Consider the following 15,352-nt stretch of genomic DNA (forward strand, 5'->3'; position numbering starts at 1 on the left):
GAATAAAGAGTTCTGAGTGACTCCTTCAGGGGAATAATCCTCCAAAGTTAATACTAGGTTTAGGGGTCGGCAAACGAGAGGCCTGGAGGCTACAGCCAGCCCACCACCTTTTCCTGCAAAGTTTTACTGGAACACAGCCACACTGTCACATACTGTCTATGGCTGAGTCTGAATAGTAGCCAGAGAAGACAAAGCTGAAAACATTTACTATCTGGCCCTTTACAAAAACACTCGTCACCCCTGGGTACAAAAAGCATCTGTCAATAAGTAATGGTGATAGTAGTCAGATACCTGAGCAGTGGCTCAAAATAAGACAGCGCTTCTCTGGAAACAGGCAGGAATGAGCCTTTTGTCTCAGGAGCTCCCTGGTGTGTGTGGACGTGCAGTTTTCATTCATGAGATAGTAAGGCTGCCCGGAAAAAGACTGACCCGAGCACAAAACATCTCCAACCAGTATGCCAGAAACGAACTAGCCCATGACAGAAATCTAGCAACCTGTACTGATATTTCATCTCCCGTACACAGAAAACCCCAGTTTGAATAAGAAGACAAATTTCTCCAATGAGTTAACTTCAGAGATGCATGACATGGTGTGGATCGTTGGCAACAATGCTGACACAGGGTATGTGACAGTGCTCAAGTGCCAACACTCCCAAACCAACCCGAGAGGAATGTCAAAACCAGTCCTAAACATAACGGATGCCCGTGGCATGTATTACATAAAAGGGAGAGTTAACTGGGTTTCACCTCCCATTGCTTCCATTATTAGTTAAAATAGCAAGTGCTTAACCATTTATTTTGTACTGATGCTAATTTTTAAACAGGCATTTGAATTTTCAAAGAAATTCATGTTGCTTCTTGTTAAATGGCATCTCTAAAATAATAACCCAAACAGTAAGTCCATGGGGAAAAGAAATATAAAACTACAAAAGTGGGTAAGAATAAAAACGAGCACATTCAAACTGCATCTCTAGAAGAAGCAGGTGTGAAGGAAGGCGGCCTGCAATGCCACTGCTGCCCAGGGCTGCCACAGAACAGGAACCCCCGCTGCAGCACAGACTTTCTCGGTCGGACTGAAAGCAGTGTTACACCGTGAAGTGCACATACTGCGGGCCTGATGTGATCGGGACAATCAAGTCTGTAAAGCAAGGAAGTTTCACTGTCATTTTGTAAGTACACTTTTCACTGAATTTTTTTTAATGATCAATCCTGTCAACAGTTTTCCAGTTCATCTTCTAGGAGACCCATTCCTCTGCTCAACTCACGGCCTGTTACTCAGCAGTCACTGAGGTCAATTACATTTCCTCAAAAACCAGGAGGAAGGTGTCATTTCACCCAAACAGGAAATAAGACCAAAAGATGTCTAGGTCTCAGCCCTTCTGCCTTCCTCCTCCAAAATTAAAAGGGCAACATGCCTCCTTTCAGATAGAGCAGCATGCTCAGAAGAATTTCAACCACACTGAAAGCACCTTAATAAAATGCACTGAAACTTAGATTGTGTTCTCCAGGTAACTGTGACAGGACACCGCACGTGTCCTGAAGATCTCACTGGCACCGGGCCGACCTGCTGTAATGCCTCCACCCTCTCTCTCCCGGGCAGATCAACACCTTATCCATTCAACCAAATGGACAGGGCAGGAAGTAGGAGCTGCGAACCTGGCTGAGGAAACGGGATACAAATGACACACAGCACACCACCAAAAGCAGCCCCCAAAACATCAGGCTGGGCAGAAAGACAGCACAGAAGAGAAAATAATGAACTGAGGAAGACCAAGCTGCCCTCGGCTAGTGACAGGTGGGACTCTAAGGGTATTCCCAGCACCCCAGCTTCTACAAAATCATGGAGCTGGGAGCGAAGCGGGCTGCCACGTTGAGAAACAGCAGGTCTCTACAGAGATCTGCCCACGCTAGGACGCAACCTGAGGCTCACTCCTCCTGGGTGAGCTCTCCAGCACCCGAGCCTGTCCCCAGCAGCTGTGCACCCGCTCAGCTGCACTCTCCACATGCCGGCCCCTTCCAAGGCTCTGTAGTCAGCCACATAGTTTTCAAAGGCTTTGCTCTCTTTCCATCCTTTCTTTGTTAGTCTCCCTGCCTTCTCGATCCTCTCCCCTCCATTCTAGCAGGAAGGAAAAATGTGATTTTACACCACCTCACATCATGGTTCTACTCCAGGGACAAATCCCCCTTAACCAGACTTTAACAAGCTGACCATGCTCTTCGTGAGGCTGAATCAGGTCTTTCAACAGTACTGACGCTCCCCAAAGAATGTACCACACCATGAATTTTAAAACACGGAGGCAGTCTTAACTCTCCTCAGACTGTAGACGAGTAGAAGGCTTCAAACTTCACCCAGAAGATTCCAATTGTGCCAGTACAATGGACAAGCCCAGTGACATTTCCTGGTGACGATGCCTCCTGCATCACTTCTCGCAGCCTAGTGGGTGAAGGCAAAGCACTACCCACAAAGGTTCTTCCTTCTCTGCACTCCCAACCTTTGCATTATAGTGGGACCAGTTCCACTAACAGCACTAAAACAGCACAATGCTCCTTTCTTTTCTCTGCCACTGAAGCTCATAAAAATGGGGTTGCTTTCTTTTGCAAATTGGTTGCCTAAAATCACACCAGCCATCTAACAGATTAAATCCCTGCCCCATTAAAAACTACAAAAAAAAAAGTCAACTTACATGATTTTCTTCATATGGGAAGAATACAAAACTCAGCGTATATTAATCAATGTGTCAGGTTGACATAATATGCCAACTGCATTTGATGTTTGCTAACAGTATCGATAAAATAATCTGTTAACCACCCATCCACAACTACAAAGAGAGAGAGAGAGAGAGAGAGAGAAATCAAGGTTAAAACAAAGGTGTATATGTGCCCAACACTGTTTAATAACTCCAAAGGATACAAAGCCATTTAGGAATAAGTAAACCATAAATGTATTCAAGAGCACTATAAAATGGAAAGGAATTATCCAAAGGGCTCCTCCACCAGCCAACTGAATTAATTTTAACACAAAATGCCTTGCAAACATCCCTATGAGACAAATCACCAGCTGGGGCAAATCCCAGATAATGAAACATTGCAAGAATGGCTCTTTTTAATAATTTAGCCCATCAAGGAGTGAATATTGATTCTTGTTTTCAGCAGAAGGAAAGTGTTATCTTCAGCCTTATAGCTCAGTGACATCAAGGAACTTAATCACAGTGCCTTTCTTGCCATGCAATCCTTAACCTGTCACCTTGGTTTTCTGTCACTCTCCAGCCCATGTCTAGAAAACCCCTGGTCTCACGGATGAGTCTTCCCTACTTAACCCACAGTAACCACAGCAGCATTTCAAGTTCTACAGATTAAACATATCAGTCAATTATCACTCGCCAGCTGCTTTTCTGTTAAATAATTTTCACAATGCATCAGACATCTTTCTACATTCTCATCTTGTTTGTTAACAAATCTGCTCAATATCTTAAGAGCAGATTGATATTCAATCATAATGTAAGTGTGCCAATCTATGGACATCTGTGGACATTTCTAATACATCCAAGAAGAAATTACTAACAAAAGGGAAAACCAGTGGAAAGCATTAAGTATCAAACACCATTTCCCCATTCTGACATGTAAGGTCATAAAGTTCCTAAACTTTCAGGAAAAATGAACTAAGTATTAAATTTAGTGGTAATACTAATTTCTCCATATTCTTGCATCTTCATATACAATAAAAATACCCACATTTTTTACTGAAACCAAGACAATGATTTCTGATTCAAATACAAATCAAACTGCTCTCATCCCTGACAGAATGTCCTACACTCGAGTTTCACTACCCTAATATTCCATCACATCACTCAGCTTTCTTTCTGCTGTGGACAATGCGATCCACCTTCTACTGAGTGTGTGGAGGGGTAGTGGGAGTCAGGGCAGACATTCCTGCTGCTAATTTGCCCTTCAATGTAATTCTAAAGCAGGGGTATCAAACTCATTTTCACCGGGTGCCACACCAGGCTTGTGGTTGCCTTCAAAGGGCTGAATGTAATTTTGGGACTGTATAAATGTAACTACTCCTTAACAAGTAAGCAAGAGCTCGGTGCTGGGCCAGATAAAACAAGGTGGAGAGCTGGATTTGGCCCACGGGCCTTGTGTTTGCCACCTGTGTTCTAAAGCATCCCTCCAAGATCCTTTGAATGAAAGTACCCTAATCCAGAGAGCTTCAGGTCCAAGGTCAGCACACAAATCTTTTACTGGACACCAAAGACATCTGTAGCTACTTTTTTAGGTCCTTCTGCTTTTCCATCCAAACTATAAGTGTTACAAGGCCCCACCAAGGGCAGGGCAGCAACACACTCCATTCAATTCAGGCATCAGAAAGAATCATCACTGTCAAAAGGCTGTAACCACGGGCAGCAGCCTCACAACGTGTTCCTCTGTGTGGGGATGAACTATTTTTCTGTGGTAAGAGCACATCAAGCTCCCTTCTAATAAAGATGCAAAAGGCCACAAACCAGTGTTATGGACCCAACATTAAGTAAATGCAAACAAAATCATAAAGTAGCCTCATGCTATGTTAGCTGATGTGCACATGTGTACAAGGTGTATGCTGTATGAGTTTCACAAGCCCATGAGAATTCGAACAGGTTAGTAAAAAAATTTAACTTGAGCTATATATTGATATGTACTTGCTGTAACCTTAGGCAGGAATGTTCTCCTGGTCCCATACCACTCTCACTTTCACGGGAGGTAGAACACAGGGTAGATAAACACACACTAGTCGCTTCCTTATAAAAAAATAAACAGACATGCATACTAGGTTTTTCTGCCTAGTATTGGTCAATCTTTCTTCTGACTGTATCAAATACAATACTTCCTCTGTTGATGGTCCAACTCAGTCTCCTTTTTAAGAAATCCTTCATTACCTGATTGAAATAAAAATGTGTTTTTTCCCCCCTGTCTTGTAAATGAATCAAACTATTAACTCAATGCTTAAGGAGCAGCCTGTCAGAGCAAGGCACTGTTTTAGCTGCTGCACACAGAAGGTGGAGGAAATGCTGCTCCTTCATTCACTCTGACCAAAAGGACTCTACAGACGTAAAGTGGCCATGGTGTGATGTCACAGACACCGGCTGGTTGTCGCTCCCTGAAAAGGAGCAAGAGATGGGAAGTTGGGAGATGAAGAGGATTTTTATTTTCATTTCAATTTGTATCTTACATTTTATACTATACTCATCTTCTGCATTATTTGTTTTATAATTTCATTAACAGAGTTTAGAGCTACATGATTTTGACTCTGGAAAATTTTACATACGATCAAATAACTAAGTACTACTATCATAACTGTCACAAGCTAGTAACTAAATAAGATAAATGCAACATGCTACATGTGTGCCAAGCAAGGGCAAAGTCAAACCATGGGAAAATACATTTAATACAGGTGTCTCAGTGATAATAAAAATAAAAGCGATAGAAAATCGAGGATCACAAGGAACCCAGTAGTCTTAAAATGCCATGTATGCATGTCCAGTCCCTAATAATCTGGGCCATAAGCAATCAGTCACAAATTTATGTCAAAAGTGACTATTTCATTTCAGCAAAACATCATTATCACTCATTCTATTAAATGAATGTTGAGCCCTGGCCAGTGCGGCCTAGTTGGTTGGAGCATTGTCCGGCAACCAAAAGGTTGCAAGTTCAATTCCTGGTCATGCCATATACCCAGGTTGTGGGTGGGATTCCCAATCTAAGCAGGAGATAACCAGTTGATGCTTCTCTCTCACACTGATGTTTCTCTCTCTCCGTACCTCTCTCTCTAAAAGCAATAAAAAAATGTCCTAGAGTGAGGATAATAATAATAATAATAATGTTGCTAGTTAGAATTTTATTGGTTTTGTAGTTTGGTCTAAATTAATTTATAAATGCTCCCTTAAAGCTGTATTAAGGATATAAACAAGCAGATTATACCTAATCTGTGTGTTGGAGAAGATGGGAAATTAAGTAAAATGGGAGACCACAAAAATTATTTTTTTAGGTACGTAAGATACTCAGGTTTGAGAAACATAAGAGGTCCTGGAACTGTACCAAAAGTTCTACATCCTGCAAAGGACATGACTAATCTGCATTGGTAACAGTCACCGGGGTGGACTTCCCGCCAAGACTTCCATTCACCAACTCCAGCCCATCAGAATCTCCTGAGGAGTTCTTGGACACCGGAACGACTAAAATAATATTCTGGTTTTACAAGTGAGGAAACTGAGGTGCAGAGAGAGTTAAGTAATTTGATCACTAGCAAATGTTGCTAATGTGAATCAAAGCAATATCAAAATTTCAACAGTAAAAATGTGTTTTTTAAAACCATATCCACGATCTATTTCTTCTAAGCAGCTTTTCTCTCTCCTGGAGCCTAAAAATAGAACAGAACACCCTAACAGATTTTTCCTTTCTAAAAAAAAATGTCTGAAAATTCATAAAGTCCTTGCACTGCTACAATAAACAAACAAAACGGAAGACTCAAAAGTTCTCTTCCATCCCCCACCTACCCCTCTCTCTTTTTCTTTCTTTCTCTCCTTCCTTCCTGCCTGCCTGCCTTCCCCTCTCTCCCTACCCCTCCCACATTTTACTCAAAAATCCCAAATTTGAATTACTGATAGGCGAATGATGATCTATTTTTCAAAGATAGCAATTCAGTTGTAGTACAAAAAAGAAAACGTTTTTAAACAGATGACATTCTGCAACTGCCACAGAGATTCAGGCGAAAATAATCAATAGGTGCTAATAGGTATGTGAAAACTTGGTGAAGAACAGGATATTTAAATGGTCTCAAAGTTTCTCCCTGCAAATTACTTATTAATTACAATGGGAAACTTAGTAAGTCATCTAAGTGATACAAGTTAACATCGCCAAAAGTGTTACGAACTGATCCCATATGTCCTCTAATGTAAGGCACTTAGGACACAATGCCATTAATACAATAGTACTGCCTAAAATGCAGAGTCTAAATCTAATAACTAGGAAACAATGAATTACAAACATCTGGACTGTATACTTTAAAGCCACGCCAGTGGGGTGGAAAATGTAAAAAGGTGAAGGGACTACTCGAAGTTAAAGGAGACTGAAGAGGCATGCTAAGTGTGATGTGGAACTGGACAGAAGGGCAAAACAACAAACTGCTATAGAAGACACTGTGGGGAAATATGGCAAAATGTGTTTATAGATTAGATTATAACATTGTATCACATTGTTAAAATTCCTGATTTTGGTTACTACCGTATTTTGCAGTGTCTAATGCACACTCACATTTTTGGCCCAAACTCAGAGGGAAAAAAAATCTTTTAATTTTTTTAATTCAATTGTTTATTTATTTATATTTAGATACCTGTTCTTTGTATTATAAACAAATTTTAGCATTTATTTTTGAACATATTATGGTATAAGAAATTTTATGTAACAATTACAAAACACAAGAACAGATACAAGGTATTTCAGGTACTACCCATGTATAATGTGCATCCTTATTTTTCCCTAAAAATTTTAGGCAAAAAAGTATGCATTATATATGGCAAAATACAGTATGTAGGGGCTATATCAATGAATGTCCTTGTTCTAGGAAATACACACAAGTATGTAGGAAGTAAACAGTCACAATGTCTGCATATCACTCTCCATCACAACAAGGGAAGACCGAGCCCCCAAACTGACCCACATAAATAGAGTCAGCTGATCTTAGACAAAGGAGCAAAGGCAACACAGTGGAGAATGGATAGTTTCTCAACAAATGAGGCTAAATAATTGGACATCAACATGAAAAAAATCCAATATACTTTATGCCCTTTACCAAAATTAATTCAAAATGGATCACAGACCTAAATGCAAAACAAAAAACTATGAAGTTCCTAGAAGACAACATAAGAAAACCTAGATGACCATGGTTATGGTGGCGCCTTTTTAGATTCAACACCAAAGGCACGCAATCCATGAAAGAAAGAATTGGTAAGCTGTATTTCATCAAAATTCAAAACATCCATTCTGAAAAAGACACTGTCAAGAAAAGGACAAGCCACAGGTTGGGAGAAAATATTTGCAAATGATAAATCTGATAAAAGACTGTCATCCAAAATATATATGAACTCTTTACACTCAACAGTAAGAAAATAAACAACCCAATTAAAAAATAAACCCAAGATCTTAACAGACATCTCACAAAGAAGATAAACAGATATTGCAAATAAACATATGAAAACATACTCCACATCAATTTCATTAGGGAAATGCAAGTTAAAACAACACTGAAATAGCATTAGGCACGCCTACCAGAATGGCCAAAATCCAAAGCACTGACACCAAATGTTGGCAAGAGTGTGGAACACCAGAAATTCTTTATTCATTGCTGGTAGGGATGCAAACTAATACAGCTACTTGGAAAATGGTTGGGTTGTTTCTTTAAAAACTAAACATATTCTTACCATACAATCTAGCAACCTCACTCCATGGTCTTACCAAAAGGAGTTGAAAACTTATGCCACACAAAAACTGGCACACAAATGTTATAGCAGCTTTATTCATAACTGCTAAAATTGGGAAGATGCCGGTCAGTAGGTAAAAGGATAAACTGTGGTACACTCAAACAATGGAATATTATTCAGTGTGAAAAATAAGCTATTAAAAGCCATGAAAAGACATAAAGAAAATTAAGTGCATATTACTAAGTGAAAGAAACCAATCTGAAAAAGCTACGCATTTTATGTAACTCCAACTCTATGATATTCTGGAAAAGGCAAAACTATGGAGAAGCAAAACAATACTTGGTTTCCAGGGCTTAGGGAGAAGGGAAGGATGAATAGGTAGAGTACAGGGGATTTGAGGTCAGTGAAAATACTATTTATGAAACTACAGTAGTAGATCCTTGACTTTAGAAAGTTGCCCAAACCCATAGAATGTACAACACAAAGAGTGAACCCTAAGGTTCACTTTGGATGATAATGATGTTCAATGTAGGGTCATTAATTATTACATATAATACCACTCTAGTGAGGGATATTAAAAATGAGGGAGGCTATTCGTGCAGGGGTAGGGAGGCATGTGGGGAATCTCTGTACCTTCCACTCAGTTTTGCTGTGAACCTAAAACGGCTCTAAAAAAATAAAGTCTATTTTAAAAAAGAAAAGGACATGCCAAGTACCTGACATTCAATCTAACTGTAAAACATAAGACCAAAGATAAACACAGAAAATAACAACCTCCAGGCATGAGATACCATAACTTCTCCAGACTCTGAACAGGACGGATCAACCTTAGGTACATTACGCACACTTCACTCCAGTCCCTGGGCAAAGTCTGCGACTCTACTGATGGCCTTAGTATTAGTCATAAGATACATCACCACCAAAAGAAAGTACTATGATATCCTAAAATGTGAGGTAGAACTAAAAACAAAGCTAAACAAAACTACAAGCTCTACTTCCATGGAATGGAATGCCATGAAATGTCTTTAGCAATTTATATTAGTAAAGCTAATTCTGGGGAACTTGTAAAGCCTGGGAACCCCACATTCTTGCTTAGATATTTTTCGAACAGTATTAAACAGCCCCCAAAATACAAGGTTGAAAGGCCAAACAGTGCCTGTGACTAATAACGGGTGGTGCACTATGCCTAAAAAAGGGGGAGTCCAATAAAACCTAGATGTAATCATTGCATATCACATAGACCTATGATTACAAAAAGACTGCTTAAATAGTAGGCAGTTTTATAAAATCATAAGGTTATTCAAATCTATGTTCTGAAAATGTGGCTTGATGCTCCTTTTGTTAAAAAATAAAAGTAGCAGATGAGTACGATGGGAAGACAGCCTTAAGAACAAACTAGCTAACAATCCGCTTTTATGAGAGAGTAGGGTATGAAAATAACTGTTCCAAGTGAAAGGAATTAATCAGGGAGCAGTATCATACTGGGTGTTTTAAGAATTTTTTAAACTTGCTACATTAAAATCCACCAGTTATTAGTCAACTTTCATTTAAGCGAGTTGATTAATCTCAGCCTTTGTATTGGCAATTTTTCTCAAAATTCAGTCATTCTAACACCTTTAACTACAATCCAAGGTAAAAGGCAATAGTTATTTTTGGCACACGTCATGTCAACTGGCGAAGCCACAGTAAATACTGAAAAGGCAAGATATCCTTAGCGGTTCCTGTAGACCTTAAACAAGCGGGCAGTTAAGAGTTCTTTATAAGCAGCAAATAGGTAGGAATATAACCAGTTTATTACTTTTAAAACAGCATTTTATAATAAATGTTCACTTTGAGTTATTAAATGGTACTGAAGTCCCAAGTATGAGAAGTACCAGTGTTAGAAACAATACTTTAAAATGATAACTGTCTTACATAAGCAAAAAATAATAGTTCTAACACTGGCTTAAACTAGATATGAAGAAAAGGATTCCTAGCTAAAAGCTAAGAAGTAAATGGCGAGTCGCATGAGCTTACTTGAAGGACATCCCTTGCGGGTGGAGAAAAGTCAGCAGGAGCAGTGGAAACAGCACTAACCAGAGACCCAGGAGACCGGGCTTCTGGCCTAAGCAGCTCCTGGTGAGCCACGGGGTGTGGGGAAAGCCACTGGGCCCCAGCTTCCCTCTCTGTGTTAATGGGCAGGTTTATCTGCACGGGGAATGGATTTATTCCCAAGGAAATGCAAAACCGAATTTCTTACATGTACCAAAGTTTTACCTGAAACAAATACATACACACTAACAAATAAAAGACTACAGGAATTATTTTTCACATGTGTATACAGTTAACCCTTGAAGAATATGGGTTTGAACTGCACCAGTTCACTCGGACAATAACTACCATATAACTACAGTAACTACAATAACTACTGTACTGCTTTGTATCTGTATCCGGGAGTCAGCAGATGTGGAGGGCCAACGGACTGTACGCATTTATCTAATGTCACTTTTTACAGGGGATTTGAGCATCCTCGGATTTTGGTATCTGCAAGGGGTCCTGGAACCAGTCCCCCACTGATACCAAGGCACTTAAGTTTTAGCACAGTCAAAAGTTATATGTAGATTTTTGACTGGGAGGCTGGGGAAGGGGGAAAGGGCGGCACCCAATGAAAAGGGAACTCACAGTAGCTGTTGGCCATGCATTTTTTAAACAAAAGAACACTAAAGGTATAAATAACCACCACAAGTACTAACAGGAAAACAAAATCTACTGATACTAAAAAGGTGCTCACACCACACTATCAACACCACTTCATCCACAGTTCCTAATCTAAATTTTTTAATTTTTTTCAACATTTTAGGAATCTATCAGTTAGCTCCTACGGTTGAAAAGTATGCTCTCTCCAGAAAATTGCACTTACATATAAGACTTTCCAAGGAACTTCAGGAAACCCTGTTAAACTCAAAGAGCCCACCTAGGGGCCTATATCTAGATTAAGAATGTCTACAACACGGGTAACTTATTTAAAATCTGAATTTATATGACAAACATCTGTGTGCTAACAGGTAATGTTTAATGAATGCTTATTATACGCTATTTAATGAATTATTTCATTAATCTTTGCAACAACCCTTTGAGGTAGCTGGTAACATTATACCCATTGTCAAAGTAAGAAAACTAAGGGTTAGAAAAGTTAATTAACACAAGAACATGTCAAGAGATAAAATATGTTCTCTAAAAGATAATGCACCAAAAACGAAACTGGTAGTTAAAAAAAGTGACTGATATAAAATAGCTCAACCCTCTGTCTTATTCATATTATGCATGTTAGCCACTTGACAGAGGTCTTAAACATGAAAAGATATAACTAAAAACTTAAAATGCTAATGAACCCCCTAACTAGTCCTTGATCTCCAAGTGGGGAAGGGGACAGGTACAGCCAATGACCCCAGCCTGCAGAGCCCCACCCACAAGAGTGCAAAGGAAAGCGCATCCCTGTTAAATGGCTGCACCACCTCCGCTTTAGAGAGTCTGTCGTGCTTACACTGGGATCAGCGTGAGGTGGGAGGGTCATCTCTGCCCAGTCCACAGAGGGTTTGGGCAATGTTTTCTTTGCCATCTCACCTCCCTCACTAGCCCCAAACTACCAGTAAACACAGTATTCTGCTAGAAGACATCCAAGCTAACAGAGTCTCAACAACAAGTAAAAATGTTGTCTTCCCAGCACTGATACTTTAAAAATGAACGAGTTAGAAATTTATAAAATTAAATCTTATGAGTTGTTGCACTCATTAGTGTAGAAACACAGATCACATATACCTGAATATGCAAAGAAAGTGAAATTATGATGCAATCAATGCCATCCTATAAAAACTAAATTAACAAAAATAGTCTATTAGGGAAGACATCTGGTGTATCATGGCAAGAAACGTTAATGATATTGTCTGCAACCCTGTAATCAATTTTTCCCCAGCAGCTCTCTCATTACACTGTATTAGATCTGTGTGCCTGCAGAATTTATGAGCGCTCCACACATGGGGTTGGGGGAGCTTTGCCAACTGCATCTGATTCAGATCCAGCTCAAAGGACTTGGCGGCACGAAGTGTTGTTAAAGAACAATCAATACTGTTAGCTCTATGCAGCATCATCTTGACTGAAAGATTTATCATCTTCTCACAGAATCTTCTCAAACCTACACATGATGGTATCTGAGTACAGCACCAATCATGAACTTATTTAAATCTCCAGTGAACACAATATTTTTGCTGATAAAAATATTAAATACTGGTCATCACTAAGGCTAATAGAAAAAGCTTACTATTAAGGAAAAAAATTTAGATCTATTCAGCAAATCCTGGTTAGTGACTACTGTGGTAAATCAAACAGTCTAACAATAACATCCACACTGATCAGAGAAGAAAACATCAGCCTGAAAGGTAAAAACCATTTCTTAGATATATATGGAAACAATATGGTAATTGGTAAAAGCTGAAGCTTTTGAAATGGTAGTCAAGTTGGGACCCCGCTAATTTGTCCCTTAAAATGTCAGTATCTCTCTTCAGGGATTAAAATTAGACTGTTATCCACTATACTGCATTTCATCTTACATTGTAAATGGCTATTATATCAAGAATTCCAAGGCTTCCATAATGTGAACCTTTTTGCTGGTCTAATTCTTGATAAATTACACTGGCAACTACCTAAACATGAAGTTGTTGTTGTGACAATTTTTCCTGATTGTTATAATTATTAATATCCCCATTGCTACTGTACTGGTCCTCTTCATTTTATGCGTGGATGACAGCCCTAGCCACCTAATTGAAACTTACACAGTCTTTCCCCACTCTACACTGCCTTCTGCTGCCCCAATGAATCTTCTTAAGCAGTGATTCGCAAATTAGCTTGCAGGAAATTAAAAAAGCTTATAAAGGCTCTTTTCTGCCTCTCACATAAAAATCTCACCTTTTCTAACCTTTTTAAGATCCTTTATAATCTGGTACCATTTTATATCCCCACCTCTACCTCCCAAGACCCACTAACCTGTGCTCTTCATTGCTGTCCTGTGGTCTTCTCTTTGCAACTCCCAGCTTCACCAGGCTCACTGTCTATGTTGCTTATAGGAACAGGCTGACATATACACCTGGAAGTCTCCTCCACTTTGCCTGTCCACGTGGTACTGATGTATCAAACACATACACAGCCCTGACTGGTATGACTCATTGGAGGTCTGGGCATCATCCCAAAAAATGAAAGATTGCCAGTTCAATTCCCAGTCAGGGCACATGCCTGGGTTAGGGACCAGGTCCCCTGACGGGAGCGTGTGAGAGACAAACTGATTGATGTTTCCCTCCTTCTTTTTCTCCCTCCCTTCTCCTCTCCCTAAAATTAAATAAACAAAATCTTTAAAACAAACAACAACAACAACAACAACAAAACCCATACCCAGCTCCTCAAAAACCTAACGTCACAAAACTTTCCTAGTGCTATCACCCATGCGGAGAAGTCTCCTCTTAGTCTCAAGATCTCGATGTTCTACACTGCAATTGAACAACTCATTACATATCACTAGCATCTTGTATTGTGCGTGTGCATCTGTGGTGGCTATTTTCTTGTTATTTTCTCATTGAAGGTGAGTTTGAGCCCCACAGTCAGATTACATGCAAGAGAAAGACAGGTGTTAACTTCTTTAGTGACTAACAGCAGTTGCTCAGAATAATTACACCTGTCTTTAGGAAAGCTTTATCATTAAATCCTCACAAAGGAAGGAAATGACAGGTGTATACACAGCTTTCAGAAAAGGCAAGATATAAGACAAAAATAGTCCTCATGGATCACCACCTCTGAGTCCTGTGTTCTAAGGGATAACTAACTAAGGACATTTCATCTTGCTATATTCTCATGCACATCCCACATTCCCACCAGGTAACAGAGGAATTACCAGAGTATAACTGAGGGCACTATACCTACACCCCAACCCACACTTTTCGAAGTGTTTTATTCTATATCTGCCATTGTAGAAAAGCCTAGCTACTCCTGAGCAATACTCTACAAACGGTCACCTGAGAGGACAGTACCCAAAAAGTTTAGATTGGTGGGTGGCCATGAGTCCCGATGGTCCTGGGGAAATGCACGTTCCACACTTGGTCTCAAACTTACCCCCTTTTTTCCCCATTTCAGTTGCCAACATCCATACTCGCTGCTGATTGCCAGCTCCTGCTCCTTGCAGCAGCCCAGCATGCTCTCTGCTGGTGCCAAATACCCTACACCACCAAACCCCGCTAACTTCTGGAACTGTCCTAGAGGGGTAAGGCAAGTCCCGTATTTTGCTTCCTCTGTGCATGTACTTGTTACTCCTTTAAAAACACATACAATACAGCACATTTTTATAGGGGCTCTGGGGAGGGAGGTAATGTTCCTATTTTATACCCTATGGATATAAAATATTGACAGCTTTTAAAAACGGGATTCTCCTTACCCCTACAGGCCCTCTCCCGGCTTCAGAAAGATGCTGTGGTGGCTGTGACGCCACCGGCAGAGAGCATGCTGGGGGGTCACACAAAGCAGGAGTTGGAGATCTGCAACAGGCCTGGGAGTTGTGTACCTAAAAAAGAAAAAAGTTTTAAGTTAACGTGCCCAACGTCCCCTCATACCCTGGTTACTAGGGGCACTCAGCACACAAGCACGTATCTGCACAAATCCTTTAGCAGATGGCCTCTGAAATCTCAGAGAATGTGTTCTACCACTAAAGTTAACCTTGCTACATTAATCAAAACTGTTTCTGTAGCTCAGCATGAGCAAACTATGACCCTTCCAGCTTTACTCTTTAATCTAGATCCTGTCACAAAGCAGTATGGTGTGTGCCCCTCAAAATAACCAAGTTATTATGACACAGTGCCAAAGCACAGTAACAGTGGTATGCT

General features: G+C 40.0%; 1 protein-coding gene across 5 annotated transcripts in view; it reads right to left on the reverse strand.

The window, feature by feature from the left end:
• RERE (arginine-glutamic acid dipeptide repeats) overlaps positions 1 to 15,352 on the reverse strand; it is a 397,572-nt gene that overhangs the window by 191,016 nt on the left and 191,204 nt on the right. For 4 of the 5 annotated variants that reach the window (XM_045858989.1, XM_045858987.1, XM_045858988.1 and 1 more), the window contains one exon: positions 14,908 to 15,033. The exons of the other annotated variant lie outside the window; for it this stretch is intronic. In XM_045858989.1, coding sequence (XP_045714945.1) covers positions 14,908 to 15,033 — 126 coding nt within the window. The remainder of the gene's footprint in view (positions 1 to 14,907; positions 15,034 to 15,352) is intronic. 5 annotated transcript variants of the gene reach the window in all.

The sequence above is a fragment of the Phyllostomus hastatus genome, unplaced genomic scaffold (assembly GCF_019186645.2).
Source record: "Phyllostomus hastatus isolate PE091 unplaced genomic scaffold, TTU_PhHast_1.1 phas_scaffold_182, whole genome shotgun sequence".
NCBI lineage: Eukaryota > Metazoa > Chordata > Mammalia > Chiroptera > Phyllostomidae > Phyllostomus > Phyllostomus hastatus.